This window comes from Coregonus clupeaformis, chromosome 35 (genome assembly GCF_020615455.1).
Source record: "Coregonus clupeaformis isolate EN_2021a chromosome 35, ASM2061545v1, whole genome shotgun sequence".
Classification (NCBI taxonomy): Eukaryota; Metazoa; Chordata; class Actinopteri; order Salmoniformes; family Salmonidae; genus Coregonus; species Coregonus clupeaformis.
In genome coordinates, this window is record NC_059226.1 from 1,423,288 (window position 1) to 1,448,983 (window position 25,696).

The window sequence follows — 25,696 nt, forward strand, 5'->3', positions numbered from 1 at the left end:
ATATATTTTGCCTTTTACTGCAGTGGGCTAAATCAGGGTCACACAGAGTGTTTGGTAGTCTTAAACAAATCTACTTTGAAACAATAGTATACCCCTCATTCACATGGTTATGGGCTTAAAATAATAAGACACCTGTACCATGTCAGATATAGAGTTGAAATGTATTCCATTTTGAGTTTCCATCCCAATATTACACTTTATATACACTACAGAAGACGGAAATGTAGCAAAACCGTTTGACATAGATTTTCGGCGGCTTTAAAATAAAGTATGTTTATTAATTGGGAAATTATGAAAACTATTAATAACATTCCACCCATGAGGCCACTAGAGGGCAATTTGGTCATTTGACTACAGGAAAGGGGTACACATTAAATGCATTTCAAAATAAAACAATGAAAATGATTTAAAGCTTTTTAATGGACATTTCAAAGCCAAAAATAGTGAAAATGAAATTGCCAAAACATTACAAATATTCCATTGTCTCTGTCAGGTCAACATTGGGTAGACAAAATAGAAAATTACTATGATAATAATAAATATTTCAGTTGTGTATATTACTTCGTTTTTATCTGATGACTTTATTATTTTTCATTCCTTAAAGTCATCATATCATCTCTGCTCAGGCAGTAGCAGCCAGCCAGACCATCTAACGTTATCTCTCTGCTCCCCGTACTGTACTGTCTTTAGTCATCCTATTTAGCTAGACTAGCCTGTCTAATAATGCTGCAGAGCAGTCTGACTAAATCATTTGACTAGTTCTTCAAAGGAGATAAGGCATACATTCACAAACTATCTCTGTCCCTCGCATCGCTGTGTTGTGTACATTCCTCTCATGTGGTCTATTTGGTCTGTGTGTATCTAACCTAACAGCCAAGCCGGAAAGTACAGGCGCAATAGATTATGGTCATTGTAGTTAATTACCACGTTTCTGCACTGAACTAGGTTTAATTATTGGCTTGATACTACAGCCAAGCGTCGCACATAGTTCTTGAATTGATTTCTCTCGTGAATTATTTGATTTCTCTCTACAGAAACGGCGCATTGGACTCAAATAACTGAACCGACGTCGGTCAATTGGTTGTTCAACCCCCCCCCCAAAAAAAACAAAACACAATTGCTTAGCACTACCGATTGGCCCTCAATAACTAGAAAATAAATGTGTAAAATATCGACAGCAACAGCAACTAAAAAACGTCAGAATCAGAGGATGTATTTCTGTCTGATTAAAGGAATTTGAAACAATGTGAAAAGCAGCTGCCATTTTTTTTCTAGCAGTAAAGTCAAAAGTCATTGTTTATTTAGAGCTATTACATTAGCGCAACACTCTCACATGTCAGCTATTTACATAGCTGAGTACACTCTAAGGCTAATTTAGGTTAAGTATCCCCATTGGTGGATTAGAATTGACAACCCTCGGGTTCTTCACTATAGTAGTAGGCCACCCTAATGCCTGCATGAGCAAACAAACACATACAAATCTTATAGAACATTTACTAAAGGCACTGGACAAAACAGCACGGTTAAGTTAGTAGCTCAAACTCACTTGTCATAACAATCTATCTACATGGCATTCCTAAGAGAAAGATTACCTCACTGTGGTTCACTGTAGTTTCGAATCAAAGTGAAGTATTGGTTTAAATTGGCATATTGTTACTGTACAAGCAAAACTAAACAAAAGTGCTACTTGAAGAACAATGCAAAAGGCTTTGATAAACACAACTACTTCTACCTGTACCTGATACCTGATATTTCCTGTACCTGACATGTATATGAAGTCACTAAATATCCCTGATTCTGAAGAAATGTGCATAAATGAGCGCCCACAAAGATTTGTCTCACTAATGAAATAAAAATGATTAATGCACTTGCCAGGTCAATCAGTGTACCAAGCATCTGTTTCTGGCATCTTACATTGCCCCCTGAACTTCTTTTATCACTGTAGTCATCCGATAAACTCCATAATATATTTAAATAACTGTACAGGATTGGTATTAGGGGGTGCTTAGGGAATGTTTGGGGCAGTTTTAAGACAGTTTTCAACAGTTTGGGAAGATTTTGGTCAGTTTTAGGGCATCAACCCTAAAACCCCCGCTGCATGGTAGTGGACACGTTTTAGTCTGACTACATTTCAGACACCTGCCAGATCTCACAACGCCTGGATAGGTATTTATTTAACAGATCAGTGAATCATATGATATAGCAGTCGACTGCACAGTCGATAAAGTGGCATGAAGCCATTTGTTGATGCAGTGTAACAACTGAAATGTAGTCGACCTGGAACGTGCCCAGTACCTCCCAAGGGCGTGACCTCTTCACCGACGGAGCCGTGGAGCAGATCTGTCATCGGTGGACGTGGGCTTCAGCTTGACAGTGGCGAAAGGGTTAGTGCCTCTATACAACAAAGACAGAGTGAGAGAACAGAGATATGTAAGGCCACCGAAACTCACACGTAGTTTGTTGACTAACATTAACAGTCCAGAACAATGATTTCCCATGAAATAATCAAGTTGTTGTTTATTTGGATGAACACAGTGCAAAGCAGCACTTACCCAACGCACACCGGCGCCTCTCCAAAACTAACTGACCCAGCATTCCCCAGCATCATCACATACAGCAACTCATTTGCATAACATTGTGTGATAGGCTGAGAGACATTCGAACGTGTACACACATTACAATATCACCAACAAGCTCTCACAGTCTCACTTATTTCAAAGTTGCTCCAAATGTTTTTGACACCCTGGGTTGACTCCTGCTGCTCTGAATCGTTCCATTTCTCCAAACGTCAAAATTCGAAGTTTAGGGATAAGTTTAGGCACTCATTAAAATGGTTAAGGTAAGGGTTAAGGTTTGGGATGGGGTTAAAACATTAAATTTAGGCACTCATTCCGAATGGTTAAAGGGGCAATCAATCCATTTTTTGACTTATAAATTCATGATATATACCCATTGATTCTTGAAGAATATAACTTAGAAATGCCTCATGAGCTTAGTTCAACTGTCGTACCTCAATATAACTTAAACTATAAGCTTATTTTGCTTCAACATTTGTAAACAAAGAAAATGTTAACATGGTTAAAACTATAATTTTTATATCATGGATGACCAGTCTTTGCATCCATAGTCTGTCTATGAATTCGAGAGTGATTACATTTCTCCAGCCCCATCCCTCAACTTTTTACCGAACCAGGCAGGGAGGCTGCTTTGTTATTATTTCTACTGCTGATTGCCGCTTTAAAACCTCTTAAGGATCCTTTTTTTCAATTTTCGCCTAAAATGTCAACTCTTAACTACCTGTAGCTCAGGACCTGAATCAAGGATATGCATATTCTTGATACCATTTGAATGGAAACACTTTGAAGTTTGTGGAAATGTGAAATTAATGTAGGAGAATATAACATATTAGATCTGGTAAAAGATAATACAAACAAAAAAACATGCTTTTTTTATCATCTTTGAAATGCAAGAGAAAGGCCACAATATAATATTGCAGTTTAGGTGCAATTTAGATTTTGGCCAATAGATGGCAGCTGTGTGTGTGCAAAGTTTCAGATTGATCCAGTGAAGCGTTGCAATACTGGACTATTGCAAGTCTGCCCAAATGTGCCGAATTGGTCAATTGATACATTTTCAAGTACATAACTATAGAGAACATACAAAAATGATATGGTAATACAAAATGTAAGTTTACACACTCCCAGGAATGTTATACATGATGGATCATTAGCTTATACACTAACTTTCATACATCTAGATGGCCAGGCGGGGTGTGTGTGGAGCCAGAGACAGCAGGGGTTCAAACTGTAGAACCCAGTTCCTACATTTTAATATAAAAATAGATTTTATCAAACAAAACTATGCTACATTTTATCTCTGGGACCCTTAGGATGACAAATCAGAGCAAGATTATTGAATGTAAGCACATTATTTACCTTCAGAGGTGAATGTATCAAACCAGTTGCCGTGATAAGTTTTTAATTGTTGTGCACTCTCCTCAAACATTAGCATGGTCTTTTTTCACTGTAATAGCTACTGTAAATTGGGCTGTTACTTACAACAGTCATGCTAATCACATTAGCGTACGTTAGCTCAACCGTCCCGTATACGGGACACCGATCCCGTAGAGGTTAAGATAAGGGTTAAGGTTTGTGATAAGTTATATATGTGTTTTTAAACAGTGACGACAACTGGGATCGAACACACAACCTTCTGATCCAGAATCATGGGATTACACCCAGCCACCATACCCGTCCACAACGCCCTAGCAAAACCCAAGCCTACTTGATGGTAATAGAGTTCACTGTTGCCCCTAGTGGCCGGTTTTGAAGGCATTTCCCGATGTCCTCGGGACATGGATAAACATCTAATTTAGACGTCCATCTTGAACGATCTCCCTAGATATCACTATTTAGTAATGAATAAACACAGATAGGATTGATGAGAACTGCAATGGTTGTTCCTTACTTTGGGAAGAGGTTTGGCATAGGTCCACCATGGCGCTCTCCTCTCTGGAGGGGAAGGAATGAACACAACTTTAAAGGTGTCTATTCCAACCCATGCAAACATTTTTACATATAGAGCTGAAACCCAGAGAGGGGGGCAGAGCATCTATGGGTGTGCAATCCACACCATGCAAAGATCCAACACCATGCAAACATACACACAAACACACACACACTCACACACTCCTCACCCCCCTACACTGTCAGCAGCTGGAGCTTCCCCCCTGCATCCACCAGAAGGAGGGCTGTGGCGTCATAGAGAACAGCACATTGCCACAGTGCCCCTGCTGGCCGGAGGACAAACATGCAGCAGATTTTTAATACTAACTTCTCTATTTGAAGCTTTCATTAAACCTTTTCAGCTTTAACTCCATTCTAACTAGCTTTTACTATAACTAGCTTTTCATTACTTGATATGCCTCACCAAAAACCTGAATAGGAATGACTTTCACTCAGAAACTTTCCTCAGAGTATCATGTTAACAATAACAAACCAACATTGATTTTTTAGAAACACCAAGTTAGTGTAGTACAGCAGGCTCATCATAGAGTAAACACTGTAAACACTAGACTTTAAGACCTTCATGGCCAACATCGATCCTCAGTGATCATTCACCCAGGCAGCGCTACCTTGTTGTCAGAGTGAGACTCCGCCCTTCTCTCCATGCTGGGTGTGATTGGACGCATCTCTGTCTGTCTATTGGGTGGAGGCGGGGGCGGGGGCGGGGGTCTGCCGTGGTTGCTGCCTCCTGATTGGTCCAGCAGGTTGTCCATACTGTGGAAACTCCTAAGAGTGGAGCTAGTGAAGGGTCAAAGGTCACCAAAAGTCAAAACAGCATTAGCAACTCATTAGCTATTTTTAGAATATAAAACACGATAGACATAGCTCACTAGCAATGTTTCATAATTCGCTAATAATTTCCCTTTTGGGTGAAGTGTCCCTTTAAGAGACAGTGGAGCTAGTGGATTACCTGGAGCCAGTTGATCTAGGGGCCTCCTCCAGTGACCCCACAAAGGCAGCTGGGAACCAGCCCTGACTGTGGGGGGAAGCAGAGAAGAGATACATTTCTATGAAGGATAGAGAGCTATGGCATGCTAGCATTCAGCACATGTCATAAGCAAGTAAGCAACAAATATATATATTAAAATGGTATTTTAAATGTTCTGATACATATCCCAAAGACTACAGTATCTAGTGGAGTATCTCTCGAATGGCTTGAAGTTTTCTTTATACAATGTTGTTCTGTGAGGGCAGCTCTGCCTCGAAGGCAGGAGCATCTCTCTCTCTCTCTCTCTCTCTCTCTCTCTCTCTCTCTCTCTCTCTCTCTCTCTCTCTCTCTCTCTCTCTCTCTCTCTCTCTCTCTCCCTCCCTCCCTCCCTCCCTCCCTCACCGTGAGCTGTTCTCAGCCCGGCCGTAGAACCAGCCGTTACGGGGTTCCTGCACCAGCACGCTCACCACCTCCCCCCGGGAGAAGGGCAGCAGGGTGGGGCTGTTGGAGTTAGCGGGGTGGGACACCAGAGCTCTCATAAGTCTCCCTCCTCCACCTCCACCCAGACCTAGGGACTCCCCAAATGAACTGGACCGGGAACGGATGTTCTGGGGTGAGGGGGCTGGAGGGGGGATGGAGGGGGACGGGGGATGGGGGGGGGGTGAAGGGTGAGAGGGGAGGGAGGAAAGAGAAGGAGAGGATGTGTGAACATCAGACGGCCAGGAGGGCAGGTCATAAGAGAGGAAAGACATCTGAACACCATGGGTATGGTATGTGCATGGTCTAGTATTTATTTATGGTATGGTCATAGAGCTAGACATAGGACTCCAGATGGATATAACCTGTTTTAGCATGGACATTGCTATTGATGGCTTCCACCAAAGTAGTCAACTGCGCACGAAGATGGGTCATCTATCTAACTCTATAGGTATGGTATACTGTAGTGTAGATATCCAGTATCATGCCCCCACCTCTGGAGGGCACTCTTCCCAGAGGCTGCTCCTCTTTGCCTGACCATTGGCTCCCCCTGTCCTCCTCCCTCATTCTGGACGTGTTGTCCTGGCCCAGGCGAGAGGGATTCCGGGATCCAAGTCCTCTGGTGGCGTTGACCTGGTCCCTCCATCCATCAGCTATCTGCTGAAGGCCTCCCCCTGCCCCTGTCTGGCCCATCGAAAACACACACACACACACACACACACATTACATTACTTTCATTCACCTTGTTTATTCATTGGCTTTAATCTACTCACTTTCTTCTCTCTTATTTAGGTGACTCTCTTTCCAAATAAAAACTGAAAGCAACAAACTAGGAGGAGCCTCTACTTATTAATTCCCTTCAAATCCACAAACTGGAGATAACATGGAAAGGCCAGGAGCAGGTTGTCATATTGGAAACCAGCCAGGTTCTTTCTATGATGAATGTGGTTTATGACAGTATTGGAGAGGGTGGTCCTCTGTAGCTCAGGTGGTAGAGCATGGCAGTTGCAATGCCAGGATAGTGGGTTTGATTGCCGGGATCATCCGTACGTAAAATGTATGCATGCCTGACTATAAGTCGGTTTGGATAAAAGCGTCTGCTAAATGGCATATATTATTGTGTGTGTCTGTACTATGACTAAATGAGACTGTAGTACAATGAACTAAGCTACACTACCTTGTTCATGAGATAAATGAGGGACTGAGTGAGACCACAGTGTTTCTCAGCCAGGAAACGGTATCTCCTCTCTTCCTCCATCAGAGCCTCGCGCTGACTCTCCCTCAGGAAGTGAATGTACTCATCCTGTGGGCGCACACACAAAAGCAATGTGTAAATATATCACTTTTTTTTGTTTTACTCATACTCTTTCTCTGACACACACACACACACACACACACACACACACACACACACACACACACACACACACACACACACACACACACACACACACACTGTGTAAATATATAACTAACAAAACCATCATAGTTTATAGAAATGTAAAGGGGCACTCTTAATCTTTATTTTTTATTTATTTTACTCTTTATCTGACACACACACAGAGGACTGACCTGGTGAGGCCCTCTCCTCAGCTGCCTCTCCAAAGATGTGGCCTGGCTCCGTATCTCCATCTCATATCGCCTCCTGCTGACCTGGAGGACACATTACACCAATGCCAGATTTACACTGAGCGCGTAAAAATATCATTAAGGACCAGTATTAAACACGAATAGTCCAGGAGTAAATAACACTGTTTGATCCTCACACAAAGCATCAAACTTTCTGCCCACTACTTCTCTTCTCCCTTCTGGTTTTGTCTGTGCGCCAGTCCATGCTCTTCACTACACTACTTCTGCACTGTCAACACAAGGGGGTACAGTATGTGAAAGGGGTATGTGAAGGAGAGTGGCTACTCACTGCTATGTAGTCCTTATCCAGTTTGACATTGTTGTCCATCTCCTGCAGCACCTCAGTGTGGAACCAGCGGAACTAGAGCAACACAGAGAATGTTTATTATGATCGCAGTAGTTGAAACACCATTGGTAAGCCAAACAGTCACATCTCAAACTGATAGATTATAGAATCAACTGTGTTGTCACACCATCTAGTAAAATATACAGTACAATATCTTAATAAGTGGGTTGCTTAGTTGTGAGTTGTTTTGAGAGGTGTATAACTACAACCCAGGTACAATTGCAATACACTCTTAATTCTTCGTTTTGAATTCTAATACAGTAAAAGGACTAGTGCAGTGCTACTGTTCTGCTGTTTGATGAGGAGGGTAAAGTAACCTACTATTCCTTCCAGTTCAGTGGTGAGTCGCCTCTGGTTCTCTGAAATCTGAATCAGGACATCTCCTGTGAGACAGAGAAATTATTATCATAGGCAGACATTAAGAAACACACACACACACCCTCAACACACACACACACATGCTCGTGCGTGCATGCGCGCGAGCGCACACATCCCAAAAAGAGAGACACACAATGTCAGAACACACACATGCTCCCATTATTACTTCAAATGTTTATGTGGTACTGACTCAAAACTAAATGAGAAGTCACATCAACTCAATTTTTTAAAGTTATGATAACAAATTAACTTTTTCCCCAGCATACTCTACTGCAAGTACATTTGGGGGAATTGTTTTTAAGATGTGTTTTTGCATGTACATTGAGTGATTGGTCAATTGATCTTATGCTACACAAAGATAAATAACATACATTTTTCAACTGTTAGATATCCTAACTCTGGCTGGATTCCAATATGAATCAAACATCACTTTGCAAACCAGCATAAAGTGACTTGCAAGTAGGGTTGCAAAATTCGGGTACATTTCCCTGGTTTTCCAGAAATCCCTGTTGGAAGATTCCTGGAAATCCTTTAGCTAGGATTTTTGAAAATCTGGGAATTTTGGGAAGGCTACTGGAACTTTGCAACCCTATTTGCAGGCCTGATGTGGCCTGTAAACCATGAGTTTCAGGCCACTGTATAAGGGTAAAGATAGGCCTCAAAATAAGGCCTTATGAGATATGTAATGTATTTTCTTTGTTATAATGATAACATTGTCCTATTAATTTACTTGGTGAAGACCAAAGGACTGAATATGAACAAATTCAACAACTGTGTTTCTTTTGCCCTGTAGTCACTGTCAGTTTCGAAGCCTTTGTTAAGGCCTAATTTGCAAGTGATATAAAACATCAAATATCAGTTGGTATGTTGTAATATATAATTACATTAGCAATTGCTGAATGGCTTTTCAATACAATTCAACAATAAAAAAATATTGCTCTTTTGCTGTATATTTTTTATGTAGCAAACTGTAAATTGTGTTGCATTGTGGAAAAATATTGTGGGCGGGGAAGGAATCGCTGGCTTATTAACATATTGTAAGGCATGCGTTGCAAGTGGCTATATTTGTTTCACCCGTTAGTGAGAGTCCTGTACTGTCCTGTACTGTATATGGTAGTAGTTCCCAAACAATTAAATGTATATAGAGGATAGATCAGAGTGGAAACTGGTTTTATTTTGCCAAGCTATCCCTGTCAAAAAAAATATTAAGAGGCACCTACTGTCCATCACAATTCTACATCCCCTGTAGTTTGACTTTCTGCTTGGATTATCTTTTATTTTGCATCTCGTTTATATTGTATTGTTTGTTTGTCCACACTGCTGAATCTGTGTGATTTATGACGATTAGGAGGGGGCGGGGTGGGGGGTTACCCGACAAGCCTGTTTGGGCTTTTTTTGCCCCTCCTGCACATACTGTTTTTTTCATTAATATGCTGTAAATGACTGGCAGCCAACCTGCTTGCTCCCATCCCTTGTAATTACAGTAAAATACTGTAAAAAATAACTTATGTAGCAAACTGTAAATTGTGTTGCATTGTGGAAAAATATTGTGGGCGGGGAAGGAATCGCTGGCTTATTAACATATTGTAAGGCATGCGTTGCAAGTGGCTATATTTGTTTCACCCGTTAGTGAGAGTCCTGTACTGTCCTGTACTGTCCTGTACTGTATATGGTAGTAGTTCCCAAACAATTAAATGTATATAGAGGATAGATCAGAGTGGAAACTGGTTTTATTTTGCCAAGCTATCCCTGTCAAAAAAAATATTAAGAGGCACCTACTGTCCATCACAATTCTACATCCCCTGTAGTTTGACTTTCTGCTTGGATTATCTTTTATTTTGCATCTCGTTTATATTGTATTGTTTGTTTGTCCACACTGCTGAATCTGTGTGATTTATGACGATTAGGAGGGGGCGGGGTGGGGGGTTACCCGACAAGCCTGTTTGGGCTTTTTTTGCCCCTCCTGCACATACTGTTTTTTTCATTAATATGCTGTAAATGACTGGCAGCCAACCTGCTTGCTCCCATCCCTTGTAATTACAGTAAAATACTGTAAAAAATAACTTTCTTACAGTTTAAAGTACTGTGCTGTGTTTCATTGGTTTGACATTAGAATTATTTACAGGAACCTGGCATCAAGTTAGTGTCAATATCTCAGTATTGGCCCTATTCAGATATGGTCAGAGATTGTAATTACAATTATTTTGAAGACCTGTGTATCCTTAAATGCCCAGATCACTAAAAATCCACTTTTTAAAACTGAAAGACAATGGCCAGATCTTACCCAATATGTTGCACATCAACTTAAGTCAATAAGTCGTAGTATAATATATTTTGGCTTGAAGTGACAAATCCAAACTTACCACTTTGCGCAAATATGTGTGAATGCCGTATCTTTTCCTATGACACAGTATGACATACAAATTATTTTAAACCTACGTTTCATTTCAGGGCTGGGATTTATTTGAATGTTACCACCACACCAGCATACAGTGGGGAAAAAAAGTATTTAGTCAGCCACCAATTGTGCAAGATCTCCCACTTAAAAAGATGAGAGAGGCCTGTAATGTTCATCATAGGTACACGTCAACTATGACAGACAAATTGAGAAAAAAAATTCTCCAGAAAATCACTTTGTAGGATTTTTAATGAATTTATTTGCAAATTATGGTGGAAAATAAGTATTTGGTCACCTACAAACAAGCAAGATTTCTGGCTCTCACAGACCTGTAACTTCTTCTTTAAGAGGCTCCTCTGTCCTCCACTCGTTACCTGTATTAATGGCACCTGTTTGAACTTGTTATCAGTATAAAAGACACCTGTCCACAACCTCAAACAGTCACACTCCAAACTCCACTATGGCCAAGACCAAAGAGCTGTCAAAGGACAACAGAAACAAAATTGTAGACCTGCACCAGGCTACGAAGACTGAATCTGCAATAGGTAAGCAGCTTGGTTTGAAGAAATCAATTGTGGGAGCAATTATTAAGAAATGGAAGACATACAAGACCACTGATAATCTCCCTCGATCTGGGGCTCCACGTAAGATCTCACCCCGTGGGGTGAAAATGATCACAAGAACGGTGAGCAAAAATCCAGAACCACACGGGGGGATCTAGTGAATGAACTTCAGAGAGCTGGGACCAAAGTAACAAAGCCTACCATCAGTAACACACTACGCTGCCAGGGACTCAAATCCTGCAGTGCGAGACGTGTCCCCCTGCTTAAGCCAGTACATGTCCAGGCCCATCTGAAGTTTGCTAGAGTGCATTTGGATGATCCAGAAGAGGATTGGGAGAATGTCAGATGAAACCAAAATAGAACTTTTTGGTAAAAACTCAACTCGTCGTGTTTGGAGGACAAAGAATGCTGAGTTGCATCCAAAGAACACCATACCTACTGTGAAGCATGGGGGTGGAAACATCATGCTTTGGGGCTGTTTTTCTGCAAAGGGACCAGGACGACTGATACGTGTAAAGGAAAGAATGAATGGGGCCATGTATCGTGAGATTTTGAGTGAAAACCTCCTTCCATCAGCAAGGGCATTGAAGATGAAACGTGGCTGGGTCTTTCAGCATGACAATGATCCCAAACACACCGCCCGGGCAACGAAGGAGTGGCTTCGTAAGAAGCATTTCAAGGTCCTGGAGTGGCCTAGCCTGTCTCCAGATCTCAACCCCATAGAAAATCTTTGGAGGGAGTTGAAAGTCCGTGTTGCCCAGCGACAGCCCCAAAACATCACTGCTCTAGAGGAGATCTGCATGGAGGAATGGGCCAAAATACCAGCAACAGTGTGTGAAAACCTTGTGAAGACTTACAGAAAACGTTTGACCTGTGTCATTGCCAACAAAGGGTATATAACAAAGTATTGAGAAACTTTTGTTAATGACCAAATACTTATTTTCCACCATAATTTGCAAATAAATTCATAAAAAATCCTACAATGTGATTTTCTGGATTTTTTTTCCTCATTTAGTCTGTCATAGTTGACGTGCACCTATGATGAAAATTACAGGCCTCTCTCATCTTTTTAAGTGGGAGAACTTGCACAATTGGTGGCTGACTAAATACTTTTTTTCCCCACTGTAGCATTGTTTATTAATCAGAAACAGCTGCAAAGTATTTCCTAATCTTGACTGAGATGAGCCAAATAGCCTGGTCAGAGATATCCGGGATCCTTGGGACGTCCCTACCCAAAACCCTAACCTTAACACTTTTTTGGTTACTACATGATTCCATATGTGTTATTTCATAGTTTTGATGTCTTCCCTATTATTCTCCAATGTAGAAAATTGTAAAAGTAAAGAAAAACCCTTGAATGAGTAGGTGTGTCCAAACTTTTGACTGGAACTGTATATATACTGAACAAAAATATAAATGCAACATGCAACAATTTCAAAGATTTTACTGAGTTACAGTTCATAGAAGGAAATCATCCAATTGAAATAAATTCCTTATGCCCTAATCTATGGATTTCACGACTGGGCAGGGGCGCAGCCATGGGTGGGCCTGGAAGGGCATAGGCCCACCCACTGGGGAGCAAGTCCCAGCCAATCAGAAGGAGTTTTTCCCCACAAAAGGGCTTCATTACAGACAGAAATACTCCTCTGGGATTTTTTATTTCAGCTCATGAAACATGGGACTTTACATGTTGAGTTTATATTTTTGTTCAGTATATGTGACTCGTTTCAGGAAACTAGGCGTATGTCGCGCGTCACTACTTCACAGGAGAGCCATTTGAATGTAAACTTTTTTTTAAAATCGAAATTCGTTTTTTAGCAGAAATGCCTTCTGAAACATGTGAACTTTCATTTACCTTAATAACACACTTGTATGCCATCTGTAAATACGAATACAATTGTTAAATTACGAGCCTAGTTGGTTTAGCCACAGAAAAAGACAGCAACCTTCCCGCTAGCCATGATTGGCTGAGATAATGAGTGGGCTGGACATGCCGAGAGATGAGTTCGGATTGGTCTGCCATGTAGCGCGCTTCAGTCTATTTGAGCTGGTCAGTATGGGTAGGTAATCCTGTCTAACGCGGCTTTAAGGAAAATATATTGCATAGTAGAAACGCATAAGTGTTGCTCTCCAAATTCTGGAGGACCGAGTTTTGAAATCAGTGGAATTAGAGAATAATAGCTAAGGAAATGTTATACAATTGTATAATTTATATAATTGTAAATATAGGGTCTAATATAGAACCCAAAAACATTTAAAAGAAAAAGTACCACATTAAGAAAAAAAATGTAAGCCTTGATATTCACATTATTATTACATTCTAAAATCTCTCTGTACTTTGCTCCGTTCATCTTTCTCTCCATCCTGACTAGTCTCCCAGTCCCTGCCGCTGAAAAACACCCCCACAGCATGATGCTGCCACCACCATGCTTCACCGTAGGGATGGTGCCAGTTTTCCTCTGGACGTGACGCTTGGCATTCAGGCCAAAGAGTTGAATCTTGGTTTCATCAGACCAGAGAATCTTGTTTCTCATGGTCTAAGAGTCTTTAGGTGGGCTGTCATGTGCCTTTTACAGAGTAGTGGCATCCGTCTGGCCACTCTACCATAAAGGCCTGATTGGTGGAGTGCAACAGAGATGGTTGTCCTTCTGGAAGGTTCTCCCCTCTCCACAGAGGAACTCTAGAGCTCTGTCAGAGTGACCATCGGGTTCTTGGTCACCTCCCTGACCAAGGCCCTTCTCCCCCGATTGCTCAGTTTGGCCGAGCGGCCAGCTCTAGGAAGAGTATTGGTGGTTCCAAACTTCTTCCATTTAAGAATGATGGAGGGCACTGTGTTCTTGGAGACCTTCGATGCTGCAGAAATGTTTTGGTACACTTCCCCCAATCTGTGCCTCGACACAATCCTGTCTCGGAGGTCTACGAACAATTCCTTCAACCTCATAGCTTGGTTTTTGCTCTGACATGCACTGTCAACTGTTGGACCTTATATAGACAGGTGTGTGCCTTTCCAAATCATGTCCAATCAATTTAATTTACCACAGGTGGATTCCAATCAAGTTGTAGAAACATCTCAAGGATGATCAATGAAAACAGGATGCACCTGAGCTCAATTTCGAGTCTCATAGCAAAGGCTCTGAATACTTAAGTAAATATGGTATTTCTGTTTTTTATTTTGTATTTATTTGCAAACATTTCTGATAACCTTTTTTCTCTTTGTCATTATTGGGTATTGTGTGTAGATTGCTGAGGATTTTTATTTATTTAATCCATTTTAGAATAAGTCTGTAACGTAACAAAATGTGGAAAACATCAAGGGGTCTGAACACTTTCCGAAGGCACTGTATTCACTTTTAGTCCTCTAAGTACACATGTCAAACTGCATCATTTCTGTTTGTTTGTTTCAAACCATTTTGAAATGTTTATCCCAATGTCACACATTGGGCCATTATTTATAGAAAGACCCATATACTGTATACAGTGCCTTCAGAAAGTATTAACACCCCTTTACTTTTTCCACATTGTGTTACAGCCTGAATTTAAAATGGATTAAATTGAGATTTTGTGTCACTGATCTACACCCCATAATATCAAAGTGGGATTTTGTTTGTAGAACATTTTAGAAATTAATACAAAAATGTAAAGCTGAAATGTCTTGAGTCAATAAGTATTCAACCCCTTTGTTATGAGAAGCCTAAATAAATTCACGAGTAAAAATGTGCTTAACAAATCGCACAATAAGTTGCATGGACTCATTCTTTGTTAAATAATAGTAGTTAACATTATTTTTGAATGACTACTCCATCTCTGTACCCCTCTCATACAATTATCTGTAAGCCCCTCAATTCCAGTAATGAATTTCAAGCACAGATTCAACTACAAAGACCAGGGGGGGGTTTCAATGCCTCACAAAGAAGGGCACCGATTGGTAGATATGTAAAAATAAAAAACCAGACGCTGAATATCCCTTTGAGCATATTAATTAGGCTTTGGATGTTGTATCAATACACCCAGTCACTACAAAGAAACAAGCGTCCTTCCTAAATCATTTGCCGGAGAGGAAGGAATCTGCTCAGGGATTTCACAATGATGCCAATGGTGATTTGAAAACAGTTACAGAGTTTAACAACATTGTAGTTACTCCACAATACTAACCTAAATGACAGAGTGAAAAGAAGAAAGCCTGTACAGAATACCAATATTACAAAACATGCATCCTGTTTGCAACAAGGCACTTAAGCAATACTGCAAGAAATGTGGCAAAGAAATGAACTATTTGTCCAGAAAACAAAGCGTTATGTTATGGGCAAATCCAACACAACACATCCCTGAGTACCACTCTTCATATTTTCAAGTATGGTGGTGGCTGCATCATGTTATGGGTATGTTTGTCATTGCCAAGGACTATGGATTTTTTTTAGGACTATGGATTTTTTTTAGGATAAAAATAAATGGAATAGAGCTAAGCACAGGCAAAATCCTAGAGGAAAACCTGGTTCAGTGTGCTTTCCACCAGACACTGGGAGACAAATTCACCTTTCAGCAGGACAATAACCTGAAACACAAGGCCAAATCTACACTGGAGTCGCTTAACAAGGCGACATTGAATGTTCCTGAGTGGCCTAGTTTCAGTTCTTACTTAAATCCGCTTGAAAATCTATGGCAAGACTTGAAAATGGCTGTCTAGCAATGATCAACAATTAACTTGACAGCTTGAAGAATGTTAAAAAGAATAACGGGCAAATATTGTACAATCCAGGTGTGCAAAGCTCTTAAGAGACTTACCCCCAAAAGACTCACAGTCTTCTACTATGGTGGTTCTACACAATATTGACTCAGGGGCATGAATACTTATGTAAATTAGATATTTCTGTATTTTATTTTCAATACATTTGCAAAATATATAAAAACATGTTTTCACTTTGTCATTATGGGGTACTGTGTGTAGATGGGTGAGAAAAAACATACATTTAATCAATTTTGAATTCAGGCTGTAACACAACAAAATGTGGAATAAGTCAAGGGGTATGAATGCTTTCTGAAGGCACTGTATACATATATACAGTGGGGGAAAAAAGTATTTAGTCAGCCACCAATTGTGCAAGTTCTCCCACTTAAAAAGATGAGAGAGGCCTGTAATTTTCATCATAGGTACACGTCAACTATGACAGACTAAATGAGAAAAAAAATCCAGAAAATCACATTGTAGGATTTTTAATGAATTTATTTGCAAATTATGGTGGAAAATAAGTATTTGGTCAATAACAAAAGTTTCTCAATACTTTGTTATATACCCTTTGTTGGCAATGACACAGGTCAAACGTTTTCTGTAAGTCTTCACAAGGTTTTCACACACTGTTGCTGGTATTTTGGCCCATTCCTCCATGCAGATCTCCTCTAGAGCAGTGATGTTTTGGGGCTGTTGCTGGGCAACACAGACTTTCAACTCCCTCCAAAGATTTTCTATGGGGTTGAGATCTGGAGACTGGCTAGGCCACTCCAGGACCTTGAAATGCTTCTTACGAAGCCACTCCTTCGTTGCCCGGGCGGTGTGTTTGGGATCATTGTCATGCTGAAAGACCCAGCCACGTTTCATCTTCAATGCCCTTGCTGATGGAAGGAGGTTTTCACTCAAAATCTCACGATACATGGCCCCATTCATTCTTTCCTTTACACGGATCAGTCGTCCTGGTCCCTTTGCAGAAAAACAGCCCCAAAGCATGATGTTTCCACCCCCATGCTTCACAGTAGGTATGGTGTTCTTTGGATGCAACTCAGCATTCTTTGTCCTCCAAACACGACGAGTTGAGTTTTTACCAAAAAGTTCTATTTTGGTTTCATCTGACCATATGACATTCTCCCAATCCTCTTCTGGATCATCCAAATGCACTCTAGCAAACTTCAGACGGGCCTGGACTGGCTTAAGCAGAGGGACACGTCTTGCACTGCAGGATTTGAGTCCCTGGCGGCGTAGTGTGTTACTGATGGTAGGCTTTGTTACTTTGGTCCCAGCTCTCTGCAGGTCATTCACTAGGTGGTTCTGGGATTTTTGCTCACCGTTCTTGTGATCATTTTGACCCCACGGGGTGAGATCTTGCGTGGAGCCCCAGATCGAGGGAGATTATCAGTGGTCTTGTATGTCTTCCATTTCCTAATAATTGCTCCCACAGTTGATTTCTTCAAACCAAGCTGCTTACCTATTGCAGATTCAGTCTTCCCAGCCTGGTGCAGGTCTACAATTTTGTTTCTGGTGTCCTTTGACAGCTCTTTGGTCTTGGCCATAGTGGAGTTTGGAGTGTGACTGTTTGAGGTTGTGGACAGGTGTCTTTTATACTGATAACAAGTTCAAACAGGTGCCATTAATACAGGTAACGAGTGGAGGACAGAGGAGCCTCTTAAAGAAGAAGTTACAGGTCTGTGAGAGCCAGAAATCTTGCTTGTTTGTAGGTGACCAAATACTTATTTTCCACCATAATTTGCAAATAAATTCATAAAAAATCCTACAATGTGATTTTCTGGATTTTTCTTTCTCAATTTGTCTGTCATAGTTGACGTGTACCTATGATGAAAATTACAGGCCTCTCTCATCTTTTTAAGTGGGAGAACTTGCACAATTGGTGGCTGACTAAATATTTTTTGTTCCCCACTGTATATATATATATATAAACTCAGCAAAAAGAGAAACGTCCCTTTTTCAGGACCCTGTCTTTCAAAGATAATTCGAAAAAATCCAAATAACTTCACAGATCTTCATTGTAAAGGGTTTAAACACTGTTTCCCATGCTTGTTCAATGAACCATAAACAATTCATGAACATGCACCTGTGGAACAGTCGTTAAGACACTAACAGCTTACAGACGGTAGGCAATTAAGGTCACAGTTATGAAAACTTAGGACACTAAAGAGGCCTTTCTACTGACTCTGAAAAACACCAAAAGAAAGATGCCCAGGGTCCCTACTCATCTGCGTGAACGTGCTTTAGGCATGCTGCAAGGAGGCATGAGGACTGCAGATGTGACCAAGGCAATAAATTGCAATGTCCGAGACGCCTAAGACAGCGCTACAGGGAGACAGGACGGACAGCTGATCGTCCTCGTAGTGGCAGACCACGTGTAACAACACCTGCACATAATCAGTACATCTGAACATCACACCTGTGGGAAGGTACAGGATGGCAACAACAACTGCCCGAGTTACACCAGGAATGCACAATCAGTGCTCAGACTGTCCGCAATAGGCTGAGAGAGGCTGGACTGAGGGCTTATAGGCCTGTTGTAAGGCAGGTCCTCACCAGACATCACCGGCAACAATGTCGCCTATGGGCACAAACCCACCATTGCTGGACCAGGCAGGACTGGCAAAAAGTGCTCTTCACTGACGAGTTGTGGTTTTGTCTCACCAGGGATGATGGCCGGATTCGCGTTTATCGTCAAAGGAATGAGCGTTACACCGAGGCCTGTACTCTGGAGCAGGATTGATTTGGAGGTGGACGGTCCGTCATGGTCTGGGGCGATGTGTCACAGCATCATCGGACTGAGCTTGTTGTCATTGCAGGCAATCTCAACGTTGTGCGTTACAGGGAAGACATCTTCCTCCGTCATGTGGTACCCTTCCTGCAGGCTCATCCTGACATGACCCTCCAGCAAGACAATGCCACCAGACATACTGCTCGTTCTGTGCGTGATTTACTGCCAGCGAAGAGCCCGGAAAATAAACACAGTTGACTGTGAGAGGATGTTTCTTTTTTTGCTGAGCTTATATATATATATATATATATATATATATATATACACTATATATATATATATACAGTATCTCACAAAAGTGAGTACACCCCTCACATTTTTGTAAACATTTGAGTATATCTTTTCATGTGACAACACTGAAGAAATGACACTTTGCTACATTGTAAAGTAGTGAGTGTACAGCTTGTATAACAGTGTAAATTTGCTGTCCCCTCAAAATAACACAACACACAGCCATTAATGTCTAAACCGCTGGCAACAAAAGTGAGTACACCCCTAAGTGAAAATGTCCAAATTGGGCCCAATTAGCAATTTTCCCTCCCCGGTGTCATGTTACTCGTTAGTGTTACAAGGTCTCAGGTGTGAATGGGGAGCAGGTGTGTTAAATTGAAAATGTCCAAATTGGGCCCAAAGTGTCAATATTTTGTGTGGCCACCATCATTTTCCAGCACTGTCTTAACCCTCTTGGGCATGGAGTTCACCAGAGCTTCACAGGTTGCCACTGGAGTCCTCTTCCACTTCTCCATGACGACATCACGGAGCTGGGGGTTTGTTAGAGACCTTGCACTCCTCCACCTTCCGTTTGAGGATGCCCCACAGATGCTCAATAGGGTTAGGTCTGGAGACATGCTTGGCCAGTCCATCACCTTTACCCTCAGCTTCTTTAGCAAGGCAGTGGTCGTCTTGGAGGTGTGTTTGGGGTCGTTATCATGTTGGAATACTGCCCTGCGGCCCAGTCTCCGAAGGAAGGGGATCATGCTCTGCTTCGGTATGTCACAGTACATGTTGGCATTCATGGTTCCCTCAATTAACTGTAGCTCCCCAGTGCCGGCAGCACTCATGCAGCCCCAGACCATGACACTCCCACCACCATACTTGACTGTAGGCAAGACACACTTGTCTTTGTACTCCTCACCTGGTTGCCGGCACACACGCTTGACACCATCTGAACCAAATAAGTTTATCTTGGTCTCATCACCGCTGGACATGATTCCAGTAATCCATGTCCTTAGTCTGCTTGTCTTCAGCAAACTGTTTGCGGGCTTTCTTGTGCATCATTTTTAGAAGAGGCTTCCTTCTGGGACGACAGCCATGCAGACCAATTTGATGCAGTGTGCGGCGTATGGTCTGAGCACTGACAGGCTGACCCACCACCCCTTCAACCTCTGCAGCAACGCTGGCAGCACTCATATGTCTATTTCCCAAAGACAACCTCTGGATATGACGCTGAGCACGTGCACTCAACTTCTTTGGTCGACCATGGCGAGGCCTGTTCTGAGTGGAACCTGTCCTGTTAAACCGCTGTATGGTCTTGGCCGCCGTGCTGCAGCTCAGTTTCAGGGTCTTGGCAATCTTCTTATAGCCCAGGCCATCTTTATGTAGCGCAACAATTCTTTTTTTCAGATCCTCAGAGAGTTCTTTGCCATGAGGTGCCATGTTGAACTTCCAGTGACCAGTATGAGGGAGTGTGAGAGCGATGACACCCAATTTAACACACCTGCTCCCCATTCACACCTGAGACCTTGTAACACTAACGAGTCACATGACACCGGGGAGGGAAAATGGCTAATTGGGCCCAATTTGGACAATTTCACTTAGGGGTGTACTCAAATTTACACTGTTATACAAGCTGTACACTCACTACTTTACATTGTAGCAAAGTGTCATTTCTTCAGTGTTGTCACATGAAAAGATATACTCAAATATTTACAAAAATGTGAGGGGTGTATATGTATATACAGTACTCACTTTTGTGTGATACTGTATATATATATATATATATATATATATATATATAGCTATATATAGATATAGATATATCTGACCATTTTATAAATGGTATAATTGCGTGATATGATAACATTTTGCAAACCCGCTCCCCCCTGTCGCACCAAGATGGTTTTGAGGACTAAAGTTTTGCTTCACTACATGCTCCACTGCTTTGATTGGTGTAACGTTAGCTAGAAACCACAAGTGTCTATCCAGAATTATCCCCTATCTTATAGTTACATGTCATTTGCGGTGTGCATGATCATGAGAAAAGTCATTGTAGCCTATCATTTGACTTCCTCTGTGAGAACCATGAGCACGGGCTGACTTGGCTTTATTGTACCGCAGCCGAAGCCTGCCAACAGCCTACCTACCAAAAGTTGCACCGTGTCCGTTACAATGTAGAAAAATGCATATCAGCTATCTTTCAATAGTTATCCATATTATTAATATTCTTCATAATTTCATAATAAATAAACATGATTAAAAAAGACACACTGAAAATCCAGTGTTTCTATGTCAAACCGTTTTGTTATATTTCAGTCTTCCTTGATGTATATAAAGTGTAATATTGGGATGCAAACTCAAAATTGAATACATTTCAACTCTATATCTGACATAGTACAGGTGTCTTCTTTTCTTAAGCCCATAACCGTGTGTGAGGTGTACACTTTTGTTTCAAAGTAGATTTGAAGGTTAGCAAGATACAGTGGGGAAAAAAAGTATTTAGTCAGCCACCAACTGTGCAAGTTCTCCCACTTAAAAAGATGAGAGAGGCCTGTAATTTTCATCATAGGTACACGTCAACTATGACAGAGAAAATGAGGGAAAAAAATCCAGAAAATCACATTGTAGGATTTTTAATGAATTTATTTGCAAATTATGGTGGAAAATAAGTATTTGGTCAATAACAAAAGTTTCTCAATACTTTGTTATATACCCTTTGTTGGCAATGACACAGGTCAAACGTTTTCTGTAAGTCTTCACAAGGTTTTCACACACTGTTGCTGGTATTTTGGCCCATTCCTCCATGCAGATCTCCTCTAGAGCAGTGATGTTTTGGGGCTGTCGCTGGGCAATACGGATTTTCAACTCCCGCCAAAGATTTTCTATGGGGTTGAGATCTGGAGACTGGCTAGGCCACTCCAGGACCTTGAAATGCTTCTTACGAAGCCACTCCTTCGTTGCCCGGGCGGTGTGTTTGGGATCATTGTCATGCTGAAAGACCCAGCCACGTTTCATATTCAATGCCCTTGCTGATGGAAGGAGGTTTTCACTCAAAATATCATGATACATGGCCCCATTCATTCTTTCCTTTACACGGATCAGTCGTCCTGGTCCCTTTGCAGAAAAACAGCCCCAAAGCATGATGTTTCCACCCCCATGCTTCACAGTAGGTATGGTGTTCTTTGGATGCAACTCAGCATTCTTTGTCCTCCAAACACGACGAGTTGAGTTTTTACCAAAAAGTTATATTTTGGTTTCATCTGACATTCTCCCAATCCTCTTCTGGATCATCCAAATGCACTCTAGCAAACTTCAGACGGGCCTGGACATGTACTGGCTTAAGCAGGGGGACACGTCTGGTACTGCAGTATTTTAGTCCCTGGCAGCGTAGTGTGTTACTGATGGTAGGCTTTGTTACTTTGGTCCCAGCTCTCTGCAGGTCATTCACTAGGTCCCCCGTGTGGTTCTGGGATTTTTGCTCACCGTTCTTGTGATCATTTTGACCCCACAGGGTGAGATCTTGCGTGGAGCCCCAGATCGAGGGAGATTATCAGTGGTCTTGTATGTCTTCCATTTCCTAATAATTGCTCCCACAGTTGATTTCTTCAAACCAAGCTGCTTACCTATTGCAGATTCAGTCTTCCCAGCCTGGTGCAGGTCTACAATTTTGTTTCTGGTGTCCTTTGACAGCTCTTTGGTCTTGGCCATAGTGGAGTTTGGAGTGTGACTGTTTGAGGTTGTGGACAGGTGTCTTTTATACTGATAACAAGTTCAAACAGGTGCCATTAATACAGGTAACGAGTGGAGGACAGAGGAGCCTCTTAAAGAAGAAGTTACAGGTCTGTGAGAGCCAGAAATCTTGCTTGTTTGTAGGTGACCAAATACTTATTTTCCACCATAATTTGCAAATAAATTCATTAAAAATCCTACAATGTGATTTTCTGGATTTATTTTTCTCATTTTGTCTGTCATCGTTGACGTGTACCTATGATGAAAATTACAGGCCTCTCTCATCTTTTTAAGTGGGAGAACTTGCACAATTGGTGGCTGACTAAATACTTTTTTTCCCCACTGTAGATAGCTAGCCAATAGCTAGATAAGGTTATTTGTTGATTTGTTGATGTTTATCAACTCCACGTTGCTGCCAGTAAGTTACTGTATATTTTACAGGAAATGTTTTACAATGTGGGAGAAGTCCAATCAGTAAATTCTCAACTAGACTGAGTCAGTTTGTTATGCTGGTTTCCATAGCCAACCTTACATTCAGATGTAGGATCTTAATTTGAGCCAGTTTTCTACAGCAGGAAAAGAATCCTGCAGCAACAGGAAATGTGAATTATTATGTATAATTAATGGACTTTTCTGTAGGGGGTGATACATTTTCGTAAGGTAAAATCATGTCTGAAATTTCTAAGTGGAAATTACAAACTTCAGAAGCCTTTTTAAACCTCAAATACGTACAAGTTTTACATTTCCTGCATTGCAGGAAAGTTCTCCTGTAACAGGGTGATCAAGTTAAGATCCTACATCTGTAATGCATTTTAGCCTCAGAGTGTCTGTGAGTGGCTAGGTTCAGGCTGGGTTAAATGAACTAAACAGGACGCACAGCCTGTTACACTCTATTATTCATATGGTTCTGACGACTACCTGTCTGTCTGTCACCTGATCCCACTGCTATAGTACAGACAACCCCCCCTAACAAGGGCTCCGGTTACATTATTCCTCTGGACCAGTTGTTATGGTTAGACTCACGCTCAGGTTGTCTTGTTATCTCACAATGCATCTACATTGCAGTCACACTGATGTGGACAAAGTTAATTTTAATTAATATTCCACTGTGGGGTAAAAATAACATAGATATGCACACCTATGCCCTCTATAACTCTGCTCTATACAAACAGGAACATCATACTGTATATGGCAAAAACATAACAATCACACGCATACACCACATCTGCTAATCAACCCCACCCAACCCAGTGTCCACCCTCTGCCCCATACACACACACACATGCACCCACGTCTAAGAAAGCTCCAAAGGTATTGTGACGGTAAAAGGAAGTGTACCAATGTGCTGCCTGTCAGGTAAACTTTGCTCTGTGTGGTTTGGTGATAGGACACTGCATTGATTGGGGTAATAACCACAACCATAAACAGCACAAAGGACCTATACAGTACATGAGTCCATTGTGTGTCTCTAGCTTTGTTCCTGCAATCTCTACCTTTCTCATACTTTTTAACTGACCTGACACACACACCATACGGCAGACACATGCACATATGTAACGTACGCACACACACACACACACACACACACACACACACACACACAGTGAATGAAGAGGTTCTCACCAATAGAGCGAGACGACATGGTGTGCAAGGCCTGCTCCCCTATCTTAGCAAGGGTGCTGAAGTAAGCATCACTGGTTACAGCAAGGGCTAAACACACACACAGAGAAACAAACAGGCAATTGAATTGCATATTCAGTTGATATGATTCACTTTGGTGACATCCAAGAGTTAGACTCATACAAGTAAAAAACATTAATCCGAAAGCAGCAAATTGCAGAAAGGTTGTTTAATATGCATCGACAGATTAATCACCACATATACATGTCCCATATTTACTATCTCATTGCTTTGGAGTGGAACAGGAGACAGACAGAACATAAAATGGACAGACATATTTACATTCAGCAGCTCAACCAATAGAAACATGTCTAGGTTATATGATGGCCTATAGGTTCATGGTAATAAACATTCCCAGGTGATATGCCAGTACTTTACAAGGGAAACCTCTGTTGACAAAATGAAAAGTAATTTGCATTTATTTCCAGGAGGTTTGTTGTGTAGAAGGAAGGAAGGGAGAATAGGCTGCAAGGAAGGGCACAACTAAGGATCTCTCATTGATGGGATTGAATAGCAACGATGTGGAAGCATTGTATAGTTCTAAGAAGGACCTCCAGTAGAAATCAGAGTCATATACTGTATGTATGACTCTGCTGAGAATGACTCTTTTGTCACAATGTACTTTATTGTATTGGAATGCTTCATCGTATTCAAATGCATACCAGAAACGTCATCCGTTTCGCTTCCTTTCTTTCTCTTGCTCACCTTGGAAAGCCTGCATGTAGCTGTTTCCCAAAGACACTAGCTTCTGTAGACTTGGGTTGAACTGATCCATCAGGCTCTGTTGACACACACACAGACACACACAGAGAGAGAGAGAGAGAGAGAGAGAGAGAGAGAGAGAGAGAGAGAGACACACACACACACACACACAGAGAGAGAGAGAGAGAGAGAGAGAGAGAGAGAGAGAGAGAGAGAGAGAGAGAGACAGAGAGACAGAGAGACAGAGAGAGAGAGAGAGACACACACACACACACAGAGAGAGAGAGAGAGAGACACACACAGAGAGAGAGAGACACACACACACACAGAGAGAGAGAGAGCGAGACACACACACACAGAGAGAGAGAGAGAGCCACACACACACATACAGAGATAGAGAGAGAGAGAGACACACACAGAGAGAGAGAGAGAGAGAGAGAGAGAGAGAGAGAGAGAGAGAGAGAGAGAGAGAGAGAGAGAGAGAGAGAGAGAGAGAGAGAGACACACACACACACACAGTGAGACATTGAAAGGTGTGGTGTTTATCTTGGACAGTTTAGGC

At 41.6% G+C, this 25,696-nt stretch overlaps 1 protein-coding gene across 1 annotated transcript; it reads right to left on the minus strand.

Moving 5' to 3' along the window:
• Positions 1-158: 158 nt before the first annotated feature.
• LOC121551927 (brain-specific angiogenesis inhibitor 1-associated protein 2-like protein 2) lies at positions 159-25,208 on the minus strand. The gene is made up of 12 exons (XM_045210608.1): positions 25,138-25,208; positions 24,376-24,462; positions 8,267-8,328; positions 7,889-7,960; positions 7,543-7,623; positions 7,148-7,273; positions 6,465-6,654; positions 5,896-6,115; positions 5,476-5,541; positions 5,135-5,303; positions 4,468-4,511; positions 159-2,394 (listed from the first exon to the last, which is right to left on the minus strand). The coding sequence occupies exons 1-12, from the start codon at positions 25,205-25,207 to the stop codon at positions 2,316-2,318; spliced, it is 1,266 nt and encodes a 421-aa protein (XP_045066543.1). The 5' UTR covers position 25,208; the 3' UTR covers positions 159-2,315.
• Positions 25,209-25,696: the final 488 nt, after the last annotated feature.

Bases quoted from the DNA above. Each gene is read 5' to 3' on its own strand.
- LOC121551927 (XM_045210608.1), bottom strand. From the start codon at position 25,207: ATGGATCAGTTCAACCCAAGTCTACAGAAGCTAGTGTCTTTGGGAAAC. The intron at 7,624-7,888 runs GTGAGTAGCCAC...TGTGTCCTCCAG, and splicing joins TGGATAAGGACTACATAGCA to GTCAGCAGGAGGCGATATGA. The intron at 7,274-7,542 runs GTCAGTCCTCTG...GTGCGCCCACAG, and splicing joins TGAGGAGAGGGCCTCACCAG to GATGAGTACATTCACTTCCT.